Below are 26808 nucleotides of genomic sequence, written 5' to 3'. Positions count from 1 at the left end.
AGTTGCGGTGAGCGGGGGCTACTCTTCTTTGCGTTGCACGGGCTTCTTATTGTGGTGGCTTCTCGTTGCAGAACACCGGCTCTAGGCGCGCAGGCTACAGTAGTTGTGGCACGTGGGCTCTAGAGCTCAGGCTCAGTAGTGGCGCATGGGCTTAGTTGCTTTGCAGCATGTGGGATCTTCCTGGGCCAGGGCTCGAACCCTTGTCCCCTGCATTGGCAGGTGGATTCTTAACCACTGCGCCACCAGAGAAGCCCCTCTTTCTGGAAGTTTTTAAGGACCATTATTTCCAGGCTTTGAATTTTCATTATGGTGTGCCATAGTGTGGGTCTTTTCTCCCCTTTGTTAATTTGCATGCACTTGTTTGTCCCTTGTGGCTTCAGAGACTTGTTTCCTTCAGCAAAAAGAAAATGTTATTTTAAAATATAATTTCTACACCTTTCCTTTTTTTTCAGTTTTCACATTATTAACACTTGTTGGACCTTTTAGAGTAAGCTAATGATTTTCTTATTTTTTCTAATGTATATTTTGTCCCTTTGTCTTGATTTTACTTTCTGTTTTTGAACTTTCCTTTTTCTTTTTCTTTTTTTTTTTTAAATTTTGGCTGCACGGTGTGGCTTGCAGTATCCCGTTCTCTGAGCAGGGATTGAACCCCGGTCACTGCAGTGAAAGTGCCAAATCTTAACCACTAAGCCAACAGAGAACTCCCTGTATTTATTTTTTTTAACTGTGTTTTAGTGGGATTTAGGAGAATATGGAAATAACGTGATCATTTTGTTGTATTTAACAGAATCAAAAATTTAGCACCGAATTTAAAATTGTTTGCATTTCTTGCTAAACTTAAATTTTTCTCTTTTGTTTTGACAGAGATGTTATGAACATAAACAGTACAGAAATGGATTGAAATTCTGTAAACAAATCCTCTCTAACCCCAAATTTGCTGAGCATGGAGGTAAGTGTAAATACTGTACACTTGCTTGTAAGCATAAGTAGGTAAGGCTTTGCTTACTTATCTGGTTTCACTTATTTGGGTTCTGTTAATCCCAGCTGCCTAGACTGTTTTCCAGAGAGAATGGACCTTCTTATCCTTGACTCCTGTGAGATGTTTAATACTGATACTTTGAATTTATTGTCGAGAAACTGATAACACAATCTACTTGAGTTCTGATTTATTCCTATTTTGAATATTAGCACCATAGGAAAGGCAAAAGAACCTAGTAAGACAAATATGCTAATTTAAGCTTAATAAATAGGTTTATTTAAAATGTTACAAGAAAATTTTGCTTGAGAACTTTGGTTGAGCTAGATAAATTTTATTTCTTACAATAAACTTATTCAGAAAGTATCCATTTGGGTCTTTGCTCATGAACCAGCACCTTCTTATTTAGCATTGTATCTTAATTAGTTTTTCAAGACAGTCATGGTTAAGACTTGATTTTGAAAGTTTACATAGCTTTTGCCTGTGTGAGGGTAGAAAATTGGACAGTGAGATGTTTGTAGGATAAACTTGTAAAGAAGCGAAGGAAAAATAAGCTTTCACAGGTCTGATTTGTAGTTAGGAAACATGGCTCTTTGTTAATTAATTTGATAATGTTCTCTTAGTATTGAAGAGGGAGAGAGCAATAGTTCCGTTAGCTATCTTTACTCTCGTGTACTTTCACTCTAGTGATAAAATTGTTTAAAGATGGAAAGCAGTGGGAATAAAGTATCTAAAATTTTCTCTCTCCATTTCCTTGTTAAAAAATAGTTTTGCTAGCCAGTTGGATATTAGGTTGTTTTATATTCATTCCAAAAGTATGCATAATGGTAATGTAACTCTTAGTCGTATAATCACCATGGAGTTTCAGTACAGCAGAGTACCAACTTTCATTGTGTCTAAAATGCAATTTCCCTTCATACTTTAACATATCTGAAATCAGGTTGCATATGAAGTGTCATAATTTAATTGAAAATACTTTTTAACAGTACATAAGTTATGATTTGTTCTGAACTTACTGACAACCTGGGTTTTCATTAATTAAGACACTTGAAGTTGTTTCTTGCAAGAATAGATTTTTACCTGTTTAACAACAAAGTGTTACTTTCTACAGTACCTTGCTAATTTGGCTACTTGCCAAATATATTTTGTTTGTTTGCTTCCTTTTTCTTTAAATTTATGCATGATTTATGATGATTTTGTACACATTTTTTCCTTCTTTTTTTTTGCTTCCATTTCTTTCTTTTTCTTCTTCTTATTTTTTTTGTGGTACGCGGGCCTCTCACTGTTGTGGCCTCTCCCATTATGGAGCACAGGCTCCGGACGCGCAGGCTCAGCGGCCATGGCTCACGGGCCCAACCGCTCCGCAGCATGCAGGATCTTCCCGGACCGGGGCACGAACCCGTGTCCCCTGCATCGGCAGGTGGACTCTCAACCACTGCGCCACCAGGGAAGCCCGCTTCCATTTCTTTATCTATGTTTTACTATAAATGTTGACTTTTCCTCAGGATAATGTGTTTAATCCTTATCTTTTATTCCTAATTTTTCTATAAATTTTAAGTTGTAGTCCTAAAAGACAAATTAATCATAATGAATATTTTATATTCATTTGTGTTTCATAGACTATACATTGTGAAATTAGAAATATTGTTTTTCCCTTTCTGAAAATTAGTATTTTCCTCAACTCTTTTTTTTTTTTTTTTTTTTGATTTTTATTTTGCGGTACGCGGGCCTCTCACTGTTGTGGCCTCTCCTGCTGCGGAGCACAGGCTCCGGACGCGCATGCCCAGTGGCCGTGGCTCACAGGCCCAGCCGCTCCGCGGCATGTGGGATCTTCCCAGACCGGGGCACGAACCCACGTCCCCTGCATCAGCAGGCGGACTCTCAACCACTGCGCCACCAGGGAAGCCCTCAACTCTTTTTTTAATCTGTGGATTGTGAATGACAGGTGTCTGACATCTTCTTTTATTTGTGTATTTAATAGTAATCCCAAATAACCGTTTTAAAATAAATTTATGAAAACCAGAAATGTAATTTATGTGTATATTTAAATAGTTGAACAGTGAATTTAACCTTTATGTAACTTGGGTTCACAGAGATAGTCTGTTTCAAGATAAAGTTTTTCATACTTTAAAGGAGTAATTTAATAAGGTCATGGAATTCCCCTGAACAGTAGAAAAATCATTTTATCTTGTTAGCATATGGATTACCAGATATTCATGCATTTTTGTATCTTTTTATCTAAAAAAAAAAAAATCTAGGGAGGCCTACAGTATAGAAATGTGTAGTTACTTCATTTGTCAATTTAACAAATATTTTAATTCTGTAAAAACCTGGACGTTTTCCCAGGAATCTCCTTGAAGTTTTAAATATTAAGGATAATGTAACATTTGTTTTTGAGATTATGGTTACCGTTTTTGTTGTTGTTAGTTATCTTTAAATTCTTTTTCTTTTTTTCTTCCTTTTCTTCTTTTTCTTTTTTTTTAAAATAGAAACCCTGGCTATGAAAGGATTAACATTGAACTGTTTGGGAAAAAAGGAAGAAGCTTATGAATTGGTTCGTAGAGGTTTGAGAAATGACTTGAAGAGTCATGTGTGTATCCTTTTTGTATATTTAAGGGTTGGATTGTGGTGTCTTGAGCTAAGGCAGCAATTTGGGAGTCAGAAGTTTTAGATGTCTCTTACTGTGTAACTGCAGAGGAGATGGTTCTTTCTTCAATTGAGTAATAGCAACTGCCTTCATTCAGGAAACATGTTTATATACCTACCATGTTCTACTGTTGTATCTAGTCACAGATAAATGGGACTTGCCTTTTAAAATATCTACCCTGCAGATATTTGCCTTTTAAAAGAGGTACCCTGCAGATTTCATCATAGCATGAATTTAGAGAAGGATATACAATAAGGAGTATTAGAAGGCAGTATAGTATACTGATTGAGAGCCCAGGGTTTGGAGTGTGCTTCACTTTGGTTTGAGTCTCAGCGCAGCTTCTTTCTAACTGTGATCTTAGGGCTTAGTTTCCTTATGTATTAAATGAGAATACTCATACCCACTTCACTGTGGTGGTGTAAAGATTTAATAATGCTTAACATAGTCCCTGATAATGCTGTACTGTATGAGGTGAATTTTATTTTATTTTATTTTATTAAGGGAAGTGTGAGAATAGGATCAAGTACAAATGTCTGAGGGAAGATCGAGAAAAAATTGTGGGTTACTGTTTTTTAAATAGTTTTTGACAAATATTTCTTTACCCATTTTGTTGGCTAACACAATGAAGTGCTGAAACACTTAGCAAATTTTCAAGTGTTAGTCTGGAATAATACAGACTAAGAAAAGATATGGATTTTGCTGTCAAAGATCTTATAGTCTAGTGAAGGAAGATACTTGGTAGAAGCTTAACACTTCTGATTATTACATAAAATGTTATAATTTGTTCAACAATTATCACTAATCCAGTAAAGCAGAAGTGAGTGAGTTGAGAGTAACCAGAAACTGAAAAGGTAAGCAAAGGATTAATTAATAAGATCTTATAGATATCTTTTCATCATTTTAATGTTGGTGCGGTGTTCTGTATGTACTTGCCATGCTTTATTCAAAACTGGGTTCCTCTTGATGAGCATGAATTTCTTTAAATTTTTAGCAGTGTTAAACTCCTTGAGGATAGATTTTCAGAAGAAGAAGATTCAAGGCAGTTAAAAGGTGTTGCAGTGCTCAAGAGAGTTGATCAAGTCCTGAAATGGGGGTGCGGGGAATAGGAAGGTAGGTAATGGGTGCCAGATTATGAAGGGTAGTGTATCTCAGGCTTTTTAAAACCATGTTCCAACCAACTGAGAAGATTTGTCAACCTTCACTTTGTCATTTGCATTATGAAAATGAGGATTATTTTTCAAATAAAATTTATAACATTATATATGTATTTTCAGTTATACATGTCACCCTAGAAATTCTGTATTTACTGACTCTGTTAAGGAGTGTAGAAGTTGTTAGATTGGAAAGTTGGAATCTGATCTGAGAGAGAAACATTACTCATTTCTGGAAAGGGAAGTAGACTTTTTTCTTTTGATTGTGTTTTGAAAGGTTACTCTGGCAGGTGAGAGTAAAAGCAGAGAGACTGAAGGCAGGAGGATGGGTGACTTGCAGTAATCAAGATCTAAAGTGAAAAAGACCTGTTTTAGGGAGTGAGATTACTTCCATATTTCCCCCTTTGGAGCACAGTTTTACAGCCTGCTGTAATTTTGCTTACTTCTCTGTGTCCCTTACTAGACTTGAGGTTCCTTGGATAGGGGACTGTACATTTTGGCCACCTGCACCCTAAATTTAAGTGGTTGATTTTTAGGAACTTTATACTGCACTAAGGGTCTGTCCCAAGCCCCTTGTTAGCTAAGGAAAAGAAAGTACACTTGATTTAAAACAATTACATGTCATGGATACCCATTCCCTCTTTTTCCTTTTAAAAGTAAAGATAATTCTTAATATTTATTGAGCATTTATTTTTGTGCAAGCCAGTGAACACTTTATATGTTATTCCATTTTGTCACCAAACTGCTGTGCTTTGCTGTATAGACTCTCTATTTATTTATATTTTATAATTGAGGAAACGTAAGATTAAATTAACTTGTTAAGGTCACAGAGCTAATAAGCCAGGCTGGACCTGTTTTCTCTGGCTCGAAGAGCTGTGCTTTTTTTCCCCACTGTATCAAACTACCTTCTGTCTTTATATTCTCTCTGTTTTTTAAGCTTGTAATTTTATAAATAGATGTAGTTTTCTGAGTTTCATAGAGAGTATTATTGGAACTTTATTTCTTGACCTGGAGGTTGCATCCTTAACTAAATCCTTTAGGTTGGCATGTTTATGGCCTTCTCCAGAGGTCAGATAAGAAATATGATGAAGCCATTAAGTGTTACAGAAATGCGCTAAAATGGGATAAAGACAATCTTCAAATCTTAAGGGACCTTTCTTTACTACAGATTCAAATGCGAGATCTTGAGGGTTACAGGGTAAGTAGAGAATTTTTTTATTCTAAGGAAGAAATATTGTTTAAATATTTAAAACTCTTTGAGTACTTTCTGATAACAAGTTTTCCATTAAAAAAAGAATTTTAATTGAATCTTGCTCTCTTCTCCCAGTAGTGATTGTGTTTATGACTGGACTAATCAGATTTAAAAATTATTTTACTGTGAGGCAGAGTTGGATTACTGTATAAGATTGAGTTAATCAATTCAGTGAAAAATTAACATTTATATATATTTTTTTATTTGTTTGTTTGTTTATTCTTTTTACCTCCATAGAGACTAATACTCTGTCTTAGTAGCTACATTGTGTGTGCGGGGGGGTGGGGCCTTCCTTCCAGTTTTATTCAAATATAATTGACATACAGCACTGTATAAGTTTAAGGTGTACAGCATAATGATTTTGTTTACATGAAATGTTACCACACTGTTTAGTAAGCATTCATCATCTTATATAGATACAAAGTAATAGAAGAAGGAAAAATTATATTTGTTCCTGGTGCTGAGAACTATTAGGGTTTACTTTTGTAACAGTTTCCACATATATCATACAGAAGTGTTAATTATATTAATCATATTGTACATTACACCCCTAGTACTTAATTTATCTTACAATTGGATGTGTGTGCCTTTGACCACCTTCATTTAATACCCCGTACTCCCCACCGCACTCCCATTCCCACCTCTGGTAACCACAAATCTGATTTCTTTTTCTCTGAGTTTGGTTGGTTGGTTGGAGTTTTTGAAGTTTAATTGCCCTATGATGCTATATTAGTTCCTGGTGCACAACATAGTGTTCTATATTTTTCTGCATTACGAAATGATCACCACTGTAGCTATATTTTAACGCTTAAATCAGTCTATTAAATAAGATTTATTTAGTCCCTCTTTTTTTTTTTATTTTTCCATGTAGTACCTGTTGAGTTGTCTTCTATGGATCTTACCTCAGTGGTTGGGCACTGTATTAAAAAAAAGTGGGTTTTTTTCCTTTGTACTATTTTTTTTAATTTAATTTAATTTTTTTTTATACAGCAGGTTCTTATTAGTAATCAATTTTATACACATCAGTGTCTACATGTCAATCACAATTGCCCATTTCAGCACACCACCATCCCCACCCCCCCGCGGCTTTCCCCCCTTGGTGTCCATACATTTGTTCTCTACATCTGTGTCTCAACCTCTGCCCTGCAAACCAGTTCATCTGTACCATTTTTCTAGGTGCCACATACATGCATTAATATACGATATTTGTTTTTCTCTTTCTGACTTACTTCACTCTGTATGACAGTCTCTAGATCCATCCATGTCTCAACAAATGACTCAATTTCATTCCTTTTCATGGCTGAGTAATATTCCATTGTATATACGTACCACAACTTCTTTATCCATTCGTCTGTCGATGGGCATTTAGGTTGCTTCCACGACCTGGCTATTGTAAATAGTGCTGCAGTGAACACTGGGGTGCATGTGTCTTTTTGAATTATGGTTTTCTCTGGGTATATGCCCAGTAGTGGGATTGCTGGATCATATGGTAATTCTATTTTTAGTTTTATAAGGAACCTCCATACTGTTTTCCATAGTGGCTGTATCAGTTTACATTCCCACCAACAGTGCAAGAGGGTTCCCTTTTCTCCACACCCTCTCCAGCATTTGTTGTCTGTAGATTTTCTGATGATGCCCATTCTAACTGGTGTGAGGAGATACCTCATTGTAGTTTTGATTTGCATTTCTCTAATAATTAGTGATGTTGAGCAGCTTTTCATGTGCTTCTTGGCCATCTGTATGTCTTCTTTGGAGAAATGTCTATTTAGGTCTTCTGCCCATTTTTGGATTGGGTTGTTTGTTTCTTTAATATTGAGCTGCATGAACTGTTAATATATTTTGGAGATTAATCCTTTGTCCGTTGATTCGTTTGCAAATATTTTCTCCCATTCTGAGGGTTGTCTTTCGTCTTGTTTATGGTTTCCTTTGCTGTGCAAAAGCTTTTAAGTTTCATTAGGTCCCATTTCTTTATTTTTGTTTTTATTTCCATTACTCTAGGAGGTGGATCAAAAAAGATCTTGCTGTGATTTATGTCAAAGAGTGTTCTTCCTATGTTTTCCTCTAAGAGTTTTATAATGTCTGGTCTTACATTTAGGTCTCTAATCCATTTTGAGTTTATTTTTGTGTATGGTGTTAGGGAGTGTTCTAATTTCATTCTTTTACATGTAGCTGTCCAGTTTTCCCAGCACCATTTATTGAAGAGACTGTCTTTTCTCCATTGTATATCCTTGCCTCCTTTGTCACAGATTAGTTGACCATAGGTGCATGGGTTTATCTCTGGGCTTTCTATCTTGTTCCATTGATCTATTTTTCTGTTTTTGTGCCAGTACCATATTGTCTTGATTACTGTAGCTTTGTAGTATAGTCTGAAGTCAGAGAGTCTGATTTCTCCAGCTCCCCTCAAGACTGCTTTGGCTATTCAGGGTCTTTTGTGTCTCCATATAAACTTTAAGGTTTTTTGTTCTAGTTCCGTAAAAAAAGCCATTGGTAATTTGATAGGGATTGCATTGAATCTGTAGATTGCTTTGGGTAGTATAGTCATTTCACAATATTGATTCTTCCAATCCAAGAACATGGTATAATCTCTCCATCTGTTGGTATCATCTTTCATTTCTTTCATCAGTGTCTTACAGTTTTCTGCATACAGGTCTTTTGTCTCCTGTATGTAGGTAGGTTTAATCCTAGGTATTTTATTCTTTTTTGTTGCATTGGTAAATGGAAGTGTTTCCTTAATTTCTCTTTCAGATTTATCATCATTAGTGTATAGGAATGCAAGAGATTTCTGTGCATTAATTTTGTATCCTGCAACTTTCCCAGATTCATTGATTAGTAGTTTTCTGGTAGCATCTTTAGGATTCTCTATGTATAGTATCATGTCATCTGCACACAGTGACAGCTTTACTTCTTCTTTTCCAATTTGTATTCCTTTTATTTCTTTTTCTTCTCTGATTGCCGTGGCTAGGACTTCCAAAACTGAGTTGAATAAGAGTGGTGAGAGCGGACATCCTTGTCTTGTTCCTGATCTTAGAGGAAATGCTTTCAGTTTTTCACCATTGAGAATGATGTTTGCTGTGGGTTTGTCATATATGGCGTTTATTATGTTGAGGTAGGTGCCCTCTATGCCCACTTTCTGGAGAGTTTTTATCATAAATGGGTGTTGAATCTTGTCAGAAGCTTTTTCTGCATCTATTGAGATGATCATATGGTTTTTATTCTTCAGTTTGTTAATGTGGTGTATCACATTGATTGATTTGCATATATTGAAGAATCCTTGCATCCCTGGGATAAATCTCACTTGATCATGGTGTATGGTCCCTTTAATGTGTTGGATTCTGTTTGCTAGTATTTTGTTGAGGATTTTTGCATCTACATTCATCAGTGACATCAGTCTGTAATTCTCTTTTTTTGTAGTATCTTTGTCTGGTTTTGGTATCAGGGTGATGGTGGCCTCATAGAATGAGTTTGGGAGTGTTCCTTCCTCTGCAATTTTTTGGAAGAGTTTGAGAAGGATGGGTGTTAGCTCTTCTCTAAATGTTTGATAGAATTCACCTGTGAAGCCATCTGGTCCTGGACTTTTGTTTGTCGGAAGTTTTTTTTTTTTTTTTTTTTTTTGCGGTATGCGGGCCTCTCACTGTTGTGGCCTCTCCTGTTACGGGGCACAGTCTCCAGACGCGCAGGCTCAGCGGCCATGGCTCACGCGCCCAGCTGCTCCACGGCATGTGGTATCTTCCTGCACTGGGGTACGAGCCCGTGTCCTCTGCATAGGCAGGCGGACTCTCAACCACTGCACCACCAGGGAAGCCCTGTCGGAAGACTTTTAATCACAGTTTCAATTTCATTACTTGTGGTTGGTCTGTTCATATTTTCTATTTCTTCCTGGTTCAGTCTTGGAAGGATATACCTTTCTAAGAATTTGTCCATTTCTTCCAGGTTGTCCATTTTCTTGGCATAGAGTTGCTTGTAGTAGTCTCTTAGGATGCTTTGTATTTCTGAGGTGTCTGTTGTAATGTCTCCTTTTTCATTTCTGATTTTATTGATTTGAGTCCTCTCTCTCTTTTTCTTGATGAGTCTGGCTAATGGTTTATCAATTTTGTTTATCTTCTCAAAGAACCAGCTTTTAGTTTTATTGATCTTTGCTATTGTTTTCTTTGTTTCTATTTCATTTATTTCTGCTCTGATCTTTATCATTTCTTTCCTTCTGCTAACTTTGGGTTTTGTTTGTTCTTCTTTCTCTAGTTCCTTTAGGTGTAAGGTTAGATCGTTTATTTGAGATTTTTCTTGTTTCTTGAGGTAGGCTTGTATTGCTGTAAACTTCCCTCTTAGAACTGCTTTTGCTGCATCCCATAGGTTTTGGGGTTTTTTTTAACATCTTTATTGGAGTGTAATTGCTTTACAGTGGTGTGTTAGCTTCTGCTGTGTGACAAAGTGAATCAGCTATACATATACATATATCCCCATATCTCCTCCCTCTTGAGTCTCCCTCCCAACCTCCCTATCCCACCCCTCTAGGTGGTCACAAAGCACCGAGCTGATCTCCCTGTGCTATGCAGCTGCTTCCCACTAGCTATCTATTTTACATTTGGGAGTGTATATATGTCCATGCCACTCTCTCACTTCGTCCCAGCTTACCCTTCCCCCTCCCCATGTCCTCTTTTCTTAGAGTAAGTAGATCAGTAAGTAATAAAGGGTACCAGGTCTTAACCTTTTAAAAAATTACAAGATTATCTTGGAAGTTTCATTGTGCTTCTTAAGAAATATGTTTTTGCTTCTGTAAAGCTACACAATATGGATGTTTGAAACTATTTTCTGTTATGATTTCCATCCTTGGTTACAGATTGCTCAGTGTTTTGGGGTAAATGAATATCATCTTTCTAAGAAGCATTTACTTTCATTGTAAAACTAAAAAGTGTTTTTTTTCCCCTCTTAAAGGAAACGAGGTATCAATTACTCCAGCTTCGACCTGCACAGAGAGCATCGTGGATTGGTTATGCTATTGCTTACCATTTATTAGAAGATTATGAAATGGCGGCAAAGATTTTAGAAGAATTTAGGAAAACACAACAGGTAACAACCAGAAGTCATACCTAGTAAACTAGGTCTTATTCTTAATATAGCTAAAAGAAGTGTATAGAGCCTTACTAACTTTTTGTTTGAAATAGTTTCAAACTTACAGAAAAGTTGCAAGAAGAGTACAAAGAACTCCATATAGAAGTTCACTCACATTAACTAATTGTTAATATTTGATACATTTACTTACAGTCTCTATATTTACTTAGCTATTTAGTTTTTTTCCTGAAACATTTGAGAGTAATTGTAGATACCATGCTCTTTTACTCCTAAGTGCTTCAGTGTGGTATTTCCTAAGAATAACTTTATAGTTGTCAAATGTATACATACTGCTGTATAGATTATCAAAAAATTAGGAAATTTAACATTGATAGACTGTTATTATCTAATCCACAATGCATATTCAAAATTTACTAATCGACCTGTTTATATCCTTTTTAGGACTTTTTTTTCCATTTCAGGATCCAGTTTAGAATCATAACTTACATTTAGTTGTCATTTCTCTTCATTCTCTTTTAATCTGGAAGTTTCAAAGGCTTTCTCTGTCTTTCATGACATTGGTAGTTTTGAAGAGTCATGGCAGTGCTTTCGTAGAACGTCCATCAATTTGGATTTATTTGATGTTTCCTCATTATTAGATATTGTTATGCATTTTGGGCAGGAAACTACAGAAGTGATTTCAAGCCCTTCTTAGTTCACCACATTGAGTCACATGGTGTCTGTTCCATTTGATTACTTGGTTAAGGTGGTGTCTGCCAGGTTTCTTCACTATAAACTTGTTATTTTTTTCTCTTTGTATTTAATAAACAATTTGAGACTCTATGAATAGTCTTGTTCCTCATCAAACTTTCACCACTAGTTTTGGCATTCATTGATGATGACTCTTGCCTGAGTCAGCTGTTCCTATGCTAGTTTCAAATGGTGATTTTTCTGCCTTACTCCTTCTAGATTTATTTGACATTCTATTCTTAAGTAAGAGCTTTCCTTTCTCCCCTGTTTATTTATTATATGTAAGGACTTAATGGATTATTTTATTCAGTGGGTTATAAGTTAATATTGACATTATTTACTTAGTTGCTCCCTAGAAAGATATTTAGGAATTTTAAAAAATGAATTTTGTTCATCATATATTATCCTTTGACTTTTTATATGTATTTGAGTGTGTGAACAATTTTCTAATATGAAAACAAAATTCTTACTGTTAGTATTCCTTATATCCATATATAGACATCCCCTGATAAAGTGGATTATGAATATAGTGAACTCCTTTTATATCAGAATCAAGTTCTTCGGGAAGCAGGTCTCTATAGAGAAGCTCTGGAACATCTTTGTACCTATGAAAAGCAGATTTGTGATAAACTTGCTGTAGAAGAAACCAAAGGTATTTTTTTTAAAGAGTGTAATTTATTCTGGTATTTAATTATGACAAAGAGCAAAACTGAAAAATCTAGTTGCTACTGATAGTTGCATATAACACAACTTCTTGATTTGATGTCAAAATCTATTTCTTACTCATGCACTTTGAATAATTTGTAATGTGGGAAAATACACATTCAAACAATGGATATTGTTATAGGGAAAAAAATTGTGAACAATAAATCATTGAATGAAGTGACTCAGTACAATATTTTCTCTTTAAGTATCTTTGATCTGACAATACTGTAGAGTTTGATTAAGACACTGGAGGCAATTGCTCAATTTTATGAGACAGAGGATTTTCTTAGAAACTGCTTATTGGCAAAACTGGATGTGTACAACACATTTCTTTATTGTCAGTAATATATATTGATAAATCAGTCTTTACTAAAGTGCTTATGGGACATTCCTAGGGTTCTTTATGGTTTATCTGAATGTCTCTCTGAACACAGAACATGAATTGAAACCAGAGATTTGGGTTTATATGTGTGGATTAGGGTAGGAGGATGGGTAGATCCTTAAATAAAGATCTCCAGTTCTGCCGTTTATTAGAGGGTTGAGAAGGAGTCTTTGTAGTTTTAAAAGTTGAGGAACTGATTATGGAAAGTGAAAGAAAAATAACAAGTAATTGAGAATATGAGTACTTCCTAAGAATTGCCATCTGAAATATTCCTTTACCTTTGTGACACCAGGCGACTGAAGTTCGTTGGTTTCAGATTTCTTTGGCTTCCCTTGAAGTTGAACACTAGAAAGTGTGGTATCTGTGTGCGGAGTGGGTATAGCCACAATTTGCTTGATGAACTTTTCAGCAGAGGATAATGCTGCTGGCAAGAAAAGAATGGAAGTCTAAGGCGTCTGGAGCTCATTTGTGAGCTGTAGACCCAAGACAGCCCTCTCGCACTTGAGTTGATCATCCCTTAGCAGTCTGTTAGTTATAAAGGAGGAGGTTTCTGACTTACTGGAAAGATCACGAGGTTGAGAAAACTAGTTTGAATTCCTTCATTGGCTACTAACCAGCTAAATGATGAGGGGCAAGACTTGAGCCTCAGTTTCTTTATGGAAATATGTGACATTGTTCAAAATACTCTTAAGTACATTGTTTTGTTTTATTATTTTTATAACTTTCTTAGTGAGGAAGAATGACAGCTCAAGCTGAGGACTCAGAATTGACCCATGGATTTAGCAGTTTGGAAGTTACTGATGACCTTAACAAAAAAACATTCTGAACATTTGGAAGGAGGGTAGTAAAAGCCCAAACAGATCAAGTAGATTTAAATGAGATTTAAGTAGAGGAATTGAAGATAGCATGCATAAATGATGCATACAAGTAGTTTTGCTGTATAGGAAACACCTATAGGGTAGTGGTGGATGGAATGGGTTATAGGATCAAAAGAAGATTTTTACAGCATTTGCTTATACTCACTGGATAATGAGACAGAGTATGCAGTACAGTAGAGGGTGTGTGATCTAGTGGGTAAGTTGAAAGGTTGGGCTTAGATAGCAGAATGAATAGTTCATCCCCAGTAATGAGAGATGGTAGAGTGTATGGGCAAGCAGGTGTGTCGATGTAGTGGGTATTTGGGAGTTCTCTTCTAGTTGCTTCCATTTTCTCAGTGAAATAGGAAACAGAGCCATCAGTTCGTTCCACATAATATGTTTTGATATTTCCAGTGAATCAGGTATTGGGGACAGGGTATATAAAGAGAAAAGAAGGGAACTAAGAGTAGAGTCATCAATCGTCAGATATTCCAGTAATAAAAGGCATTGATGTTAGTGGTGGGTAGTCAGGATAATTTAGGAATTTCCTGGCGTGGGTGAGTGGGCATAGTTAGGCAGAAAGTTTCATTGTTAATTCTTATACCATCAGTTTCTTCTACAAGGGAAAGGTGGGTAAAGATTACGGGAAGGAAATGTGGATGGGTGTAGCGTAGGGGAGAAAAGTTGCAGAATATTATTTATGTTTTTAGTGAAGTAGGCTTTTGGTTAGTGTAGAGCTGACCGTTAACTTTGGCGCTGTTGACATTTTGGGACCACGGTGTTGGAGGTGGAAGTTTCCTGTATCTTGTGTAATGTTTAGCAGCATTGGTAGCTTCTACCTATCGGATACCATAGCACCTGCTCCCCTTACTGTGACACCAAAAATGTCTCCAGATCTTGCTAAATGTCTCATGGATGGCAAAAATGCACCTGGTTGAGAACCACTGAGGGTATAAACATTAAGAATATGGGCTCATTTAGCCAAAGTGCTTGGGTTCAGATCCTGACTCTTAACAGTTAACTATCTGAAAGACCCTTGACAAGTTTACTTATGTTCTCTGCTTTATAATGACACAAATAATAGTAACCTATCTCATAGAGCTTTGAGAATTGAATTAAGTAATGCAAGTGAAACATTTAAAAGTCACTTTCACTCTCAGTAAGTGTTCATTTTTATTATCTGATAATAGAAAGGGTGCAAGGGTGAAGTCCTGGTTTGAAAATAATACGTTTGGTGAATGGGAGCCCATTAAGGTAGGGAAAAGGATTCCCGAGTAGCGTTTGAGGCTTGTGTGAGTTTGGAGCTCATATATTTCTAGTGAAACCAGTGCCTCAGTCCATTCATCTGCTGACTTCTTTTATGCGAAGGTGTACAGCAAGCAAGCAGTCGGGGTGATCCAGGCCTTAAAATTGGTAAATGAGGGAGCCTAGGTTTTGAGATTAGTTTTCATATTTGGGGCTGCTAATGTCATTCAGGATGAGATTGGTCATGCAACCCAGAGAAGACAAGCAGTGAGCCTACAGGTTGCTGAAAGGCGTGAAGAAAAGGGAACGGTTTTCCTCTAGGGTTGGAGGGTTGGATTAGTGAGACAAGGAGAAGAAAGTCAAGATAGTTAAGTTTAAAGCAAGATGCATATTTGGTAGTTGGAAGAGAGAAAAAACAGTAGTGGGAAGAGAGACAATGTGGCCATGCTTATGGGCTGCTAGAGCACAATCGTTTCTTAGTTGATTAGGGCATCATAAGGTTAGGGTATTGGATTGGGGCATTAATTTGGATTTTGAAATTGTCCATACGTTGTCAGGAATACTTGAGTAGTAGATGATGGCTTGGTGACTGTGTTCAGTGACCTTGAGAGAGTAGCCTGGAGTTAGAAAAATACCTGAATAAATTGAGGATGTGAAGAGGATGGCATTTCTACACATGAACTTTCAAAAAGGAGGGACAATAAAGTAACATGGTAAATAGTCTTGTTGAAGGGAATTGAGAACTCAGGAGGATACCAAATCTACCCACTTCCCAATATTGAAGAGGTTTTAAGAGAAAGTTTGGGGAAAACTTAAAGTTACAATCAGAAGATACTTAATTTGTTTTTTATCAGGGGAACTTCTGTTGCAATTATGTCGTTTGGAAGATGCAGCTGATGTTTACAGAGGATTACAAGAGAGAAATCCTGAAAACTGGGCCTATTACAAAGGCTTGGAAAAGGCACTCAAGCCAGGTAGCATTGGTTAAAACTTACTCTCTAAGTTTTAATTGCTTCTTTTGTTAATATATATTGTGTTAACTCAGTGAAAATCATAACTAGAAGAACTGGTTAAGAATTGGTTCAGGGACTTCCTTGCTGGTCCAGTGGGTAAGACTGTGCGCTCCCAATGCAGGGGGCCCGGGTTCAATCCCTGTTCGGGGAACTAGATGCTACACGCACGCCACAACTAAGAAGTCCGCGTGCTACAACTAAACATGCCTCAGCGAAGATCCCGTGTGCCTCAACTAAGCCCTGGCACAGCCTAAATAAATAAATAAATACTTTAAAAAGAGAAAGGTTAACAGGAGGAAAACTAATGAAAATAAAGAATTGGTTCAAAATCTGAATAGAGAAGTACATTTGTGAACTTCCATTTAATATGGTAGACTAAGTGTTTTCTGAAACCTCTCTTCTACTACAAATTCAAAGAAAGAGTTGTGAAAATAATTTTAGAAACAAGTTTGAAAAATTTACAAATGCATAGCAGCATCAGAAACGTGAAAGGGAAAAGTAGAAATGGAGATGTCTCCCCAAAGGAAAGACTTCTGTGATAACCTGTGGCTATAGCAGAGTGGCCTGCCAGGGGCAAGTGAATGTTGCCAAGCTGAAAGGGAAGCACTGTTTCCTATGTGGGAAGAAGGACTCAAATAAACTTGGTCCAGAGACACTCTTCTCCCCAACCATTCTCTCCCATGAATAGGACCTGCTTGTGAGGACAAACCCAGAAACATGTCATCTACAAAAAGGCAGAGTCTTTAGCCAGGATGATCTAATTTGAAGCGAAGTTTCCCACAAGACTGATAGTGAACTATTCCTGGTACATTGATAAATGTGAAAGAAACCTTGTACAAAGAATGTCATCCTCTGTAGTAACACCAGCATTGGAAAGGTAATCATCAGTGCCAGCCAAAGGGAGAGTAGAGATCGTAGAGAAGCCTAAGATGAAGAGAGGCAATGAAATATGCACAGTTAAGAGAAAGTGCCTGTTAGGAATCTGGGACATGAAAAACATACTTCTTGATGTGACATGAAAATCTTAATAGATTAAATATAAGGGGCCACAGCTGAGGAAAATTAGTGACGTGAAAGATTGAACAAGGAAAGTTCTTACCTGAGAGTAAAAGAAAATATAAAAGAAATATGGAGAAATGGAAGATAGAGGATAAATCCAGAAGCTCCAAGATAAATCAAAGGAGAGGAGTTAGAGGAGAGGCTGAAAAGAATACTGGAGAAGCCGTAGGTGGAAACTTAATAACCGAGCCTTTCTTGGAACTACAGTAGAGCAGGCAGATTTTGAAAGGCCACCTAAAGCAGAGCAGGATAAGGAAAATTATGTATTTTATATGATTATAGATTAAAATATGAAAATATTAGAAGTATTCTAAAATGATTGTTGATATATTTAGGTGGTTAGATTATGAATAATTTTTCCCATGTTCAAATTTTCTGTTTAATATGGTAATTTTTATATATTTTCAGAAATTTGTAATTTTCTAGAAAAATATGTTTTAATTACATATGAAAAATAATTTTTGTTTTGATTTGCAGCTAATATGTTAGAACGACTAAAAATTTATGAGGAGGCCTGGACTAAGTATCCCAGGGGATTGGTGCCAAGAAGACTGCCGTTAAACTTTTTATCTGGTAGGTGAGAATAATTGTGAAGGAATGAAAATGGTGTGATGATATACAGTATCTTTCCTTGGTTTTAAATATATGAGTGTGCATGTTAAGGTTTTGATGTATGCATTTTTAGAGTTGTCTGGGTACATGTAAGTCAACAGGATTTTCTTCTTCCAAGGTGAGAAGTTTAAAGAATGTTTGGATAAGTTCCTAAGGATGAACTTCAGCAAGGGTTGTCCACCAGTCTTCAATACTTTGAGGTCTCTATACAAAGATAAAGAAAAGGTAAAGCAAAATACAATGGTTTGGTTTGGTTTTGTGTTTTGACTGTCATTTCTTTGCTCAGTATTTGGAATAATTGGTTCTTGGCTACCTGTGCACATAGTGTACACAGTGTGAATCTGCTAACAGTCTTCCTAGCTTGCAGTTTAAATGCTTCTGTGCCTCATTTCCTTTTCATCCTCTGCTCTCTAGCTGAATAAATTACTGCTTATTTGTTCTGTCTTTTGTTTCTGATATGTACTTTTTAATGAGTCGGTACAGGGATGAAAAGTTGGTAAGGTAGTGATTTCTTCAATATTTTCTCTAATTCCTGCTCATGGGGAAACCCAGAAGTAATTTTTTTTTTTTTTGAACTAAGTTGAAGCTTAGTAATCTTTCTCCTTTTTATTTGGTAGAAAAAAAATTCTGTCAGAAGAGTTTGTTTGCTGTCCCAGTAAGTCAGCTTACTCTTTCAGCTACGTATTACAACATTCAAAACGCTGGTTAAAGGGTGTTTTAATCTTTTTTCTTTGGCCGCACTGCATGGCGTGGGATATCTTGGTTCCCCAACCAGGGATCGAACCCATGCCCCCTGCAGTGGAAGCGTGGATTCTTATCCACTGGACCACCAGGGAAGTCCCAAGGGTGTTTTAATCCTGATTTAGATTATTTTGTTTATAAGTACAGTGGCATCAGACATGTTGGCTGGGTTTAAAAAAAAACACCTTAAAGGTGGGAAAGATTAAATGTGCTAAACATTTAAAGCTAAAGCATATAAAGGGCACTTATTCTGACAGTCTTTTGTTGAAAGGTCCAAGGTATGGGCTTTATTGATGACTGTTTCACCTTTTTTCCCCCTTGATTAAATCACATTGATAGAATATGGTATTTTACTTCTAGTTTTGGTACAGTGAGAACGTGATGCTTGTGAAGCAATCTTGATTGTAGAATCATATATATTGTTACGAGTTTTCCCTTTATGGTTATCTTTTTAAACCTAAATTGGTAAAAAATGTTTAATTTGTCTGTGAGTCTTTCCATGGTATTTGACTTAATAGAAGCAGTTCTTTCTTTTTGTTCTCATTTCTTAAGTTTACATAATATTGAATTAAATTCTGCAATGATGATAATGAATGCAACTAATTCAAACAGGTTTGGGAAAACAAACCTCTTAGTAAGCATGTAGCTCACCTTGTGGGAGAAGAACATGGGCGCAGCAGAATAACCTAGCTGTGGCCATTCAGTCCTCACAATTTTCTGAGGTGATGGAGAGAGCTGGTGTTAACCTGTTGAGTCAGTTAAGTTGAGGTCATTTAAGAGAGCTTCTGTAGTAACAAATTCATTATAGATGGATTAAGCAAAGAAGGGAATTAATAAATTAAAAGTATTCACAGATCTCTTACGAAGCCAGGAGTAAGTAGTACAGTCATGACTCAGGAGAGACCAGAACTGGGACAGCCACTCACTCTCCTGGATCTCAGAAACCCACCTACGGTGCCATGCTTCTCTGTTACTGATGCTTTCCCCACGGTGATGAAATCGAGAGTGGATGCTGTCATATGCTTGTGGAATTTCTCTTTTTTACACAGTATTTAATTCTTGATTCCTAAAGTGCAAATGTTAACTGTGTTATTTATGTGAATTGAGGTAACAATGAACCAAGATAAAAATCATCCCTAACACTACCTCTTTCTGTCCAGCCTTTTCCTGATTTCTAGTTCAGCTTGATGCTTTATTTTATAGCAGGGAAAGGAGTTGCCAGTAAGTTTTTTGGAAAGTTTTGCCTTAAAACACACCTTCATAAATGTATGGTTTTAAATTTTTATCCATAGGTTAAGAGATTTATAAAAAGGTGTGTGTGTGTGTATGAGAGGGAGAGAGAGAGAGAGAGAGAGAGAGGTGGAGGGGGGAATCGGAATGTTTATTTAGCCCTCTAGTAGTAAATAACACATTTTGCACAAGCATAGTAACTATATATTTATTTATTTTTATTAAAGTGTGCTTGTGTGTTTGTACTCCAGGTGGCAATCATAGAAGAATTAGTAGTAGGTTATGAAACATCTCTAAAAAGCTGCCGGTTATTTAACCCCAGTGGTAAGTGCTCAAGTTTTATGTTTTAAAAAAATCTTGAAAATCTTAATATGTTGCGAAATTCTTGATCAGAAGGTCAGTATTGTTCATTATTTAGTCAGTAAGCTTAGTATATTTAAACTTTTTTTCCCTTTAAGATGAAGGTGCATTAATGTACACATTGTGTGAACTGTACATTGGTAAGAAGATAATAACAGTAGCTTATTGAAGAAAATTTTATGTAAAATTTAAAACACCTGCAAAGCTAGATGTAATAGTATGATGACACTCCATTTACCCGCCACTCAACTTCAGTAGTTTTTACCTCGTGGCCAAACTTATTTCATCTGTATTCTTACCTACTTCCCTTACTCCCATGTTATTCTAAAACAGATCCCAAACATCACATCATTTCATCCATGAATATTTCAGTATTCTAAAGATTATAACCATAATAGCATCACCATACTTGAACATTAATACTTTCTTAATATCAAAGAAAAAAGTCCATGCTTACATTTCCAGGTATCTTGGAAATAGCATTTTTTCTCTTTGTTTTTGAAGTTTGTTTGAATGAAGATCCAGGTGAAATCTATACTTTGAGTTTGTTTGCTATGTCTCTTAACCCTTTTTTATAAATCTGTAGGTTTTCCCTCTTTCTTCCTGCAATTTATTTATTAAAGAAGTTAGTTTTTTTCCCTTGAGTTTTTCTGTAGTATGGATTTTGCTGAATATACCCATATCATGTTGCTTGACGTGTTATTCCTCTGTCCTCTGGATTTGTTACAAATTGCTAGTTGGATGCACAGCTGTGCTGTCTCGTATGGTAGCCATTAGCCACATGCGGCTATTAAAGTGTTTTTAATTAAATAAACAATTTAATTAGTTGTACTAGCCACATTTCAAGCGCTGCTCAATAGCTAGTGCAAATCGAATGCCTGCCCTATTAGACAGGGCAGATCCAGAACATTTCCATCATTACGGAAACTTCTCACGGAAAGGTCTGACTGCAGGTTTGATGAGATTTGATTTGATTTTTTTTTGTTCCTTTTTGTTTTAAAGACAAAGGGATGAGCAAGATTATTTCAAGATGGTGGTGTGTTCTTTGATCAAGAGGCATGAAGTACTTGTTTCATATGTTAAGAACTGTTAAGAATTACAAGCTAGTGATATTCTACCATTCATTTTTTTTATTATCTTAAAGAGATACTATCTGTCATCTGCTTATGCAGTATTTCAGTTTGTATAGAAAAAGCAAGATAAATGCTGCTTTTTCTCCCCTGCCTAGCCTACTTTTTTGTTCTTTACCAGTTTTCAAAATAATGAATTGGTTTAGTAGCATTCTTCAAAGATGGCCAATACATGTTTTAAAGGTATTATTATGAATTCATGACTTTAACCATATTTGCAGTTTCAAATGGTTTAAACCTTCACATACTAGGATAGTAGTTGATAGCTTCTTTGCAGTTTGGTATGACAAAATATTCTAGCTCACCTTGTATACTGCCCACAGCAGACATGTAATCAGTTGTTTTTCCCAAGGAGCCCTGTTTCCTACAGTGGGAAAGCCCAGTATGGGACCTGGGGTGCTTATTGCTATTGAGTTGATCACTGTTTCTAGATCTCAGATGAATTTAAATAGTACTTTTTAGAAGGCGTTACCATGGTTTCATCGGTTAATCATCATGATGTTCCTTTGATTATCAGCATTTTCCTACATATTTTACAAATGTGGAAGAGGTTCAATGACATGCCCAAGAATATGCAGCACTTTAGTTGCAGATCTATCAGAACGGGAGTTGGTGAGTTCCACTCCTATTGTTTGTCCACTGAGCCATCCTACTTCTACTAGGATAAAAATAAGCACTCTGTTGCTTTCTTTGAAAGCAAATAACAGTTCTTAGATTTTAGAAATTTGTATTAAAAAATCATTTTTTAATGTGTGGGTTGTATATTTAACTTGCACACTTTCTTGTGAGTATATAAAAATAAAATTATGAACTAAAATACAGAATAAGTATTTTTACTCATCTCATTTTTTGGGTATAATTTTTATTTAACCTAAATTATGCATTGTTGCATATTCAGAATAATATTAAAATATGTTAAGAATCTTATAATCACCAAAATTCAAAATAACCACATCACAAGTATATTTATGTATAGTTTGGTACATTAGCTAGAAACCCAATTGAGCAGTCATGCCTTTCTTCTTTCTTTTTCTTTTTTTTACCGTCACATTAATGGAAATTTTCTCTTTATTTATTTATTTTTTTTCCCTCATACATAACATCCTGATCAGTATACTCGTAGTTCTAGTACAACTTGTCGTGTCCTCTCCCCCCGAACCCTCCCCTTCCCCTCCCTCCCCTCAGTTTTCTTTTTAGGTAATTTGTTATAGCTTTGATCTCATTCATCTGCCATGTTAACTATATGAAGTTATTACTATGCAAGGCATTGTGCTAGGAGCTATAATGATGCAGAGCAGAAAGCGTGGTCCCTTCCAGAGATTTTATAGGGTTAGAGCTAGTTGCATAACTAGATGCATAAATCACATGGTTTGAGCTGCTTCCCTTGTTAATAAAGATAGAGCCACTTTGCGGTGGCTAGTCTGTTACTAATATCTCTAATGACTAAGCTTGCTTTCTTTCCTCCCCCGCCCCCCCACTTTTCAAAGACGATGGGAAGGAAGAACCGCCAACCACGTTACTTTGGGTCCAGTACTACTTGGCACAGCACTACGACAGGACTGGGCAGCCGTCTGTTGCTCTGGGGTACATAAATACCGCTATTGAAAGTACACCCACGTTGATAGAACTCTTTCTTGTGAAAGCTAAAATCTATAAGGTAAAAATCTTTTCTCCTCTTTTGTTATGAGGCAGTGAAACACAAATTAAGAAAACACATGCTGTAGAGTCTGAATGCGGTAAGAGAAATGGCATATTTGATAGCTCGCAAAACATGGAGCAGCAAATATAGTCCATTTCTCAGTCTGATTACTTTGAGACTTGTCATGGTCATGCTCATTTGCTCACCCATCTATATCTGTTTATGCACAAACAAGTATACATATATACGTATGGTCATTCATATATATGGTTGTTCATACACATACCTGGTTATTTTCTTGGTTTTAAGTAGCAAGACTATAGATAATAAATAATTACATTTGCTGCGAAATGTTTGTTTCTATTAACATTTCTGTAAGATCATATATATCAGTATCTGGTAATCTTAAAACGAAACTGAAGATGTCTACTATGAATTCTACGTATTAGCTCTTTGCCGTTTCAACTCCTGGGTCTTGCTTGAGAAAAATCATCTTAAAGTTGCCGCTTTACTATCTTAATACAAATATAATTTAGTAATAAAAGCTCTTGGGGAAGAGATTGTAAACCAATAATTCATTTACCAAAAAATTATGAAATTAAGTAATTTTTTTTTGAAATTAATTAATTTATTTTTGGCTGCGTTGGGTCTTTGTTGCTGTGCGTGGGCTTTCTCTAGTTGCGCCAAGCGGGGACTACTCTTCGTTGCGGTGCACAGGCTTCTCATTGCAGTGGTTTCTCTTGCTGCGGAGCCTGGGCTCTAGGCGCATGGGCTTCAGTAGTTGTGGCACGTGGGCTCAGTAGTTGTGGCTCACGGGCTCTAGAGCACAGGCTTGGTAGTTGTGGTGCACAGGCTTAGTTGCTCCGCAGCATGTGGGATCTTCCCAGACCAGGGCTTGAACCCGTGTCCCCTGCATTGGCAGGTGGATTCTTAACCACTGCACCATGAGGAAGTCCCCCAAGTAATGTTTTAAAAGCACTTTTTTAAAGCCAAGTAAGGCTCATTAGTTTTGTGACCTTCCCAAATGGACTAGTTAGACGAAGTAGAATGCGGATCATTGTGGAATGTCCACCAGTGGTCCTAATTGTAATGTTTCCATGGTTCTTTTGGAGTAGAAATTTGACGATCCGTTTGCCTTTTATGACCTTTACAGTAAACTTTGTTGTTCTGGCTTAAAGATTTTGATTATTATCTATTCTTTGATTCAATGATTATTTTTGAGTATTCACTATGTGCCAGGCACTGTTGTAGTGTGTAGTCAATGAGGTTATAACAGTAGACAAAATTTTTAAAACAAATCTTTACTATCAGAGAGCTTATATTCTGCATCGCCAGAAAGGTATCAGAACTTATATTTCTGTAGAATGTATGCATCTACGTTGATTAGGGTTGTAAGAGACAGAAGATTACTGTTTCTTCCATTTGTGTTTTAGTTATTTATGAACAGGAAACTAATTACTTGCATAGTAAAATTAGCATACTCTGAGTGGTTTATTTTGCTTTTGTACCCTGTTATTATTAGCATGCTGGGAATATTAAAGAAGCTGCGAGGTGGATGGATGAGGCCCAGGCCTTGGACACAGCAGACAGATTTATCAACTCCAAGTGTGCAAAATACATGCTAAAAGCCAATCTGATAAAAGAGGCTGAAGAAATGTGCTCGAAGTTTACAAGGGTTTGTACAGCTAGTTTTCTTGCTTGTGAATAAATAGTTCATACTTGTATACCTTGTTTATTTTTCAAAATTTACGTCTGATATTTTTAATATCAACACAGGATTTTAATTGAATTGCCTTATCAGAAAAAACTGAAATCAATATTAGTATAGAACATCATTTTTTAAATATGGTTGTACAGTGGGTTTTTAAACTCTGATTTATATTGATGTATGTTCAGTTGAAATTTTTAAGGGCGAAGGGAACTAATACTAATTGAACATCTGCCGTGTGTTACTGTTCTGTTTCTTATGTTACTTTCCATCCCCAATTATGTAGACCTTTTGATTAATCATTTACAAGGGTGTATGTGTATATTTTTTTAGTGGTTAGAAATACAATTCTAATTTCTTTCACATATTAACTATTCCCTCTTACCCTGAGAATGGTTTAAAAAATTAGAAAATTATTTTGAAAGAATTCAAATCAATTGACCATCTTTCCTTTTTAAATCCTATGGTGGAATAATGTATTTGATAAGAAATTGTCTTTGAGTGTGTGTGCTTTTCATATAGGAAGGAACATCAGCGGTTGAGAATTTAAATGAAATGCAATGCATGTGGTTCCAGACAGAATGTGCCCAAGCTTATAAGGCAATGAATAAATTTGGTGAAGCACTTAAGAAATGTCATGAGATTGAGAGAGTAAGTACCACATACATAAAAGTTTCTCATTTCATTTTGTTACACATTGAAAGTTTTGAGGAAATCCTATAGTTTTTTTCTCTTCTCTCACCTTACAATGTATAGTAAGTGATTTCTAAAAACCAGTGTTCATATTTTTCAAGTTTTATAATGGAAATAATATAGACTATATTAAGCAGACTTCCCCATTGTCTACTCTTCCTGCCAGAATTTATGTAAGAAACTTAAGGGAAAGTTTGTATCTTGGCTGCGTTTTCATTGATTTCTGAATGTTTCTGCTTCATTAATACATACAAAGCTCATCAAGCTATCCCAGAAACGTGTTTGTTGTGGGGTTGATTGGTGGTGCCTTATGCCCTGATAAATATTATTTATAAGCTTTGAAGCCTTTTCACAGTACTTCTGTAACCTATGTAATTCCTCACGTTCTGATAAATTTATTCTTTTCTTAGTCCTTTTCACTTCTGAGTCATTTCTATCACTAGTGGTTGGCTTTCATTTTTTATGATTTTCATATATAAAAATAATTTATATAATTTCATGCTTGTTCTGTTATTGAGTCGAGAACCCCAGAGCTTAGTTGAAATGTGTTAGCTTCCGGTTGCTTGACTTACCCACTGATTGATTTCTCACCCACGTACCAGCATTTCATTGCATAGGATTCAGATTTGTATTCTCAGAAAAATTACCAAATACTGCAGTATTAAAATCCTTTGCAAATTGTTCTAAAGACTGAATGTTTAACATGTAAATCTACTGTACTGCACTATTATGTATGCTAATAAATTCTGTTGGATTTGTCCTGATAGCTTTATTTAAGTATGATTAAGGAAGGAATAAATATACGTATTTTAAAGCATTGTGTTTCCTTTCATTCAACAAGTAATTCAGTGCCTAAAGTATGCCATTATACTATGCTAGGTGATGGCCAATTATATTTGCTTATTTGATATGCAAAGTATTTAAATTGAATTATTGTCATTTTTAATATTTTTAAATTTTACTGATTTTTTTTCATGCCTGAGAAACAAGTAATTCCAAGGCTTTCGTTTTTGTAGTTTCTTTGCTATTGCTATACTTCACTGTAATAAAAAAGATAATTTTGTTAGCATTTTATAGAAATCACTGATGACCAGTTTGACTTTCATACATACTGTATGAGGAAGATTACCCTTAGATCATATGTGGACTTATTAAAACTAGAAGATGTACTTCGACAGCATCCATTTTACTTCAAGGCAGCAAGAATTGCTATAGAGATCTATTTGAAGCTTCATGACAACCCCCTTACAGATGAGAATAAAGAACATGAAGCTGATACAGGTATAATAATGAAAGAGTTCTTATTGTTTCTGTGGTGTGTATGTGTGTACTTATGTTTTTGTGTAATGTAGATTTTTCCTGAGCTTTTTTTTTTTTTTTGCTGTGTTGGGTCTTTGTTGCTGCACACAGGCTCTCTAGTTGCGGCGAGCGAGGGCTACTCTTCGTTGAGGTGCGCAGGCTTCTCATTGCGGTGGCTTCTCTTGTTGCAGAGCACAGGCTCTAGGCTCGTGGGCTTCATAGTTGTGGCTCACGAACTCTAGAGCGCAGGCTCAGTAGTTGCGGAGCACATGTGGGATCTTAGTTGCTCCACGGCATGTGGGATCTTCCTGGA

At 36.1% G+C, this 26808-nt stretch overlaps 1 protein-coding gene across 3 annotated transcripts in view; it reads left to right on the top strand.

Annotated features, from left to right (window-relative positions):
- Positions 1–26808, top strand: part of NAA15 (N-alpha-acetyltransferase 15, NatA auxiliary subunit) — a 79842-nt gene that overhangs the window by 23531 nt on the left and 29503 nt on the right. For 2 of the 3 annotated variants that reach the window (XM_079919623.1, XM_079919622.1), the window contains exons 2-14: positions 865–949; positions 3466–3570; positions 5815–5972; positions 10956–11090; positions 12321–12474; positions 15866–15985; positions 17561–17656; positions 17814–17920; positions 19918–19990; positions 22644–22813; positions 24318–24470; positions 25026–25154; positions 26264–26477. In XM_079919623.1, coding sequence (XP_079775749.1) covers positions 865–949; positions 3466–3570; positions 5815–5972; positions 10956–11090; positions 12321–12474; positions 15866–15985; positions 17561–17656; positions 17814–17920; positions 19918–19990; positions 22644–22813; positions 24318–24470; positions 25026–25154; positions 26264–26477 — 1699 coding nt within the window. Of the gene's footprint in view, positions 1–864; positions 950–3465; positions 3571–5814; positions 5973–10955; positions 11091–12320; positions 12475–15865; positions 15986–17560; positions 17657–17813; positions 17921–19893; positions 19991–22643; positions 22814–24317; positions 24471–25025; positions 25155–26263; positions 26478–26808 lie in introns of all 3 variants that reach the window. The other variant, XM_079919621.1, reaches the window with a different exon arrangement.

The sequence above is a fragment of the Stenella coeruleoalba genome, assembly GCF_951394435.1.
Source record: "Stenella coeruleoalba genome assembly, chromosome: 4".
Taxonomy (NCBI): Eukaryota; Metazoa; Chordata; class Mammalia; order Artiodactyla; family Delphinidae; genus Stenella; species Stenella coeruleoalba.
This window is presented reverse-complemented; position numbering and strand designations above follow the sequence as displayed.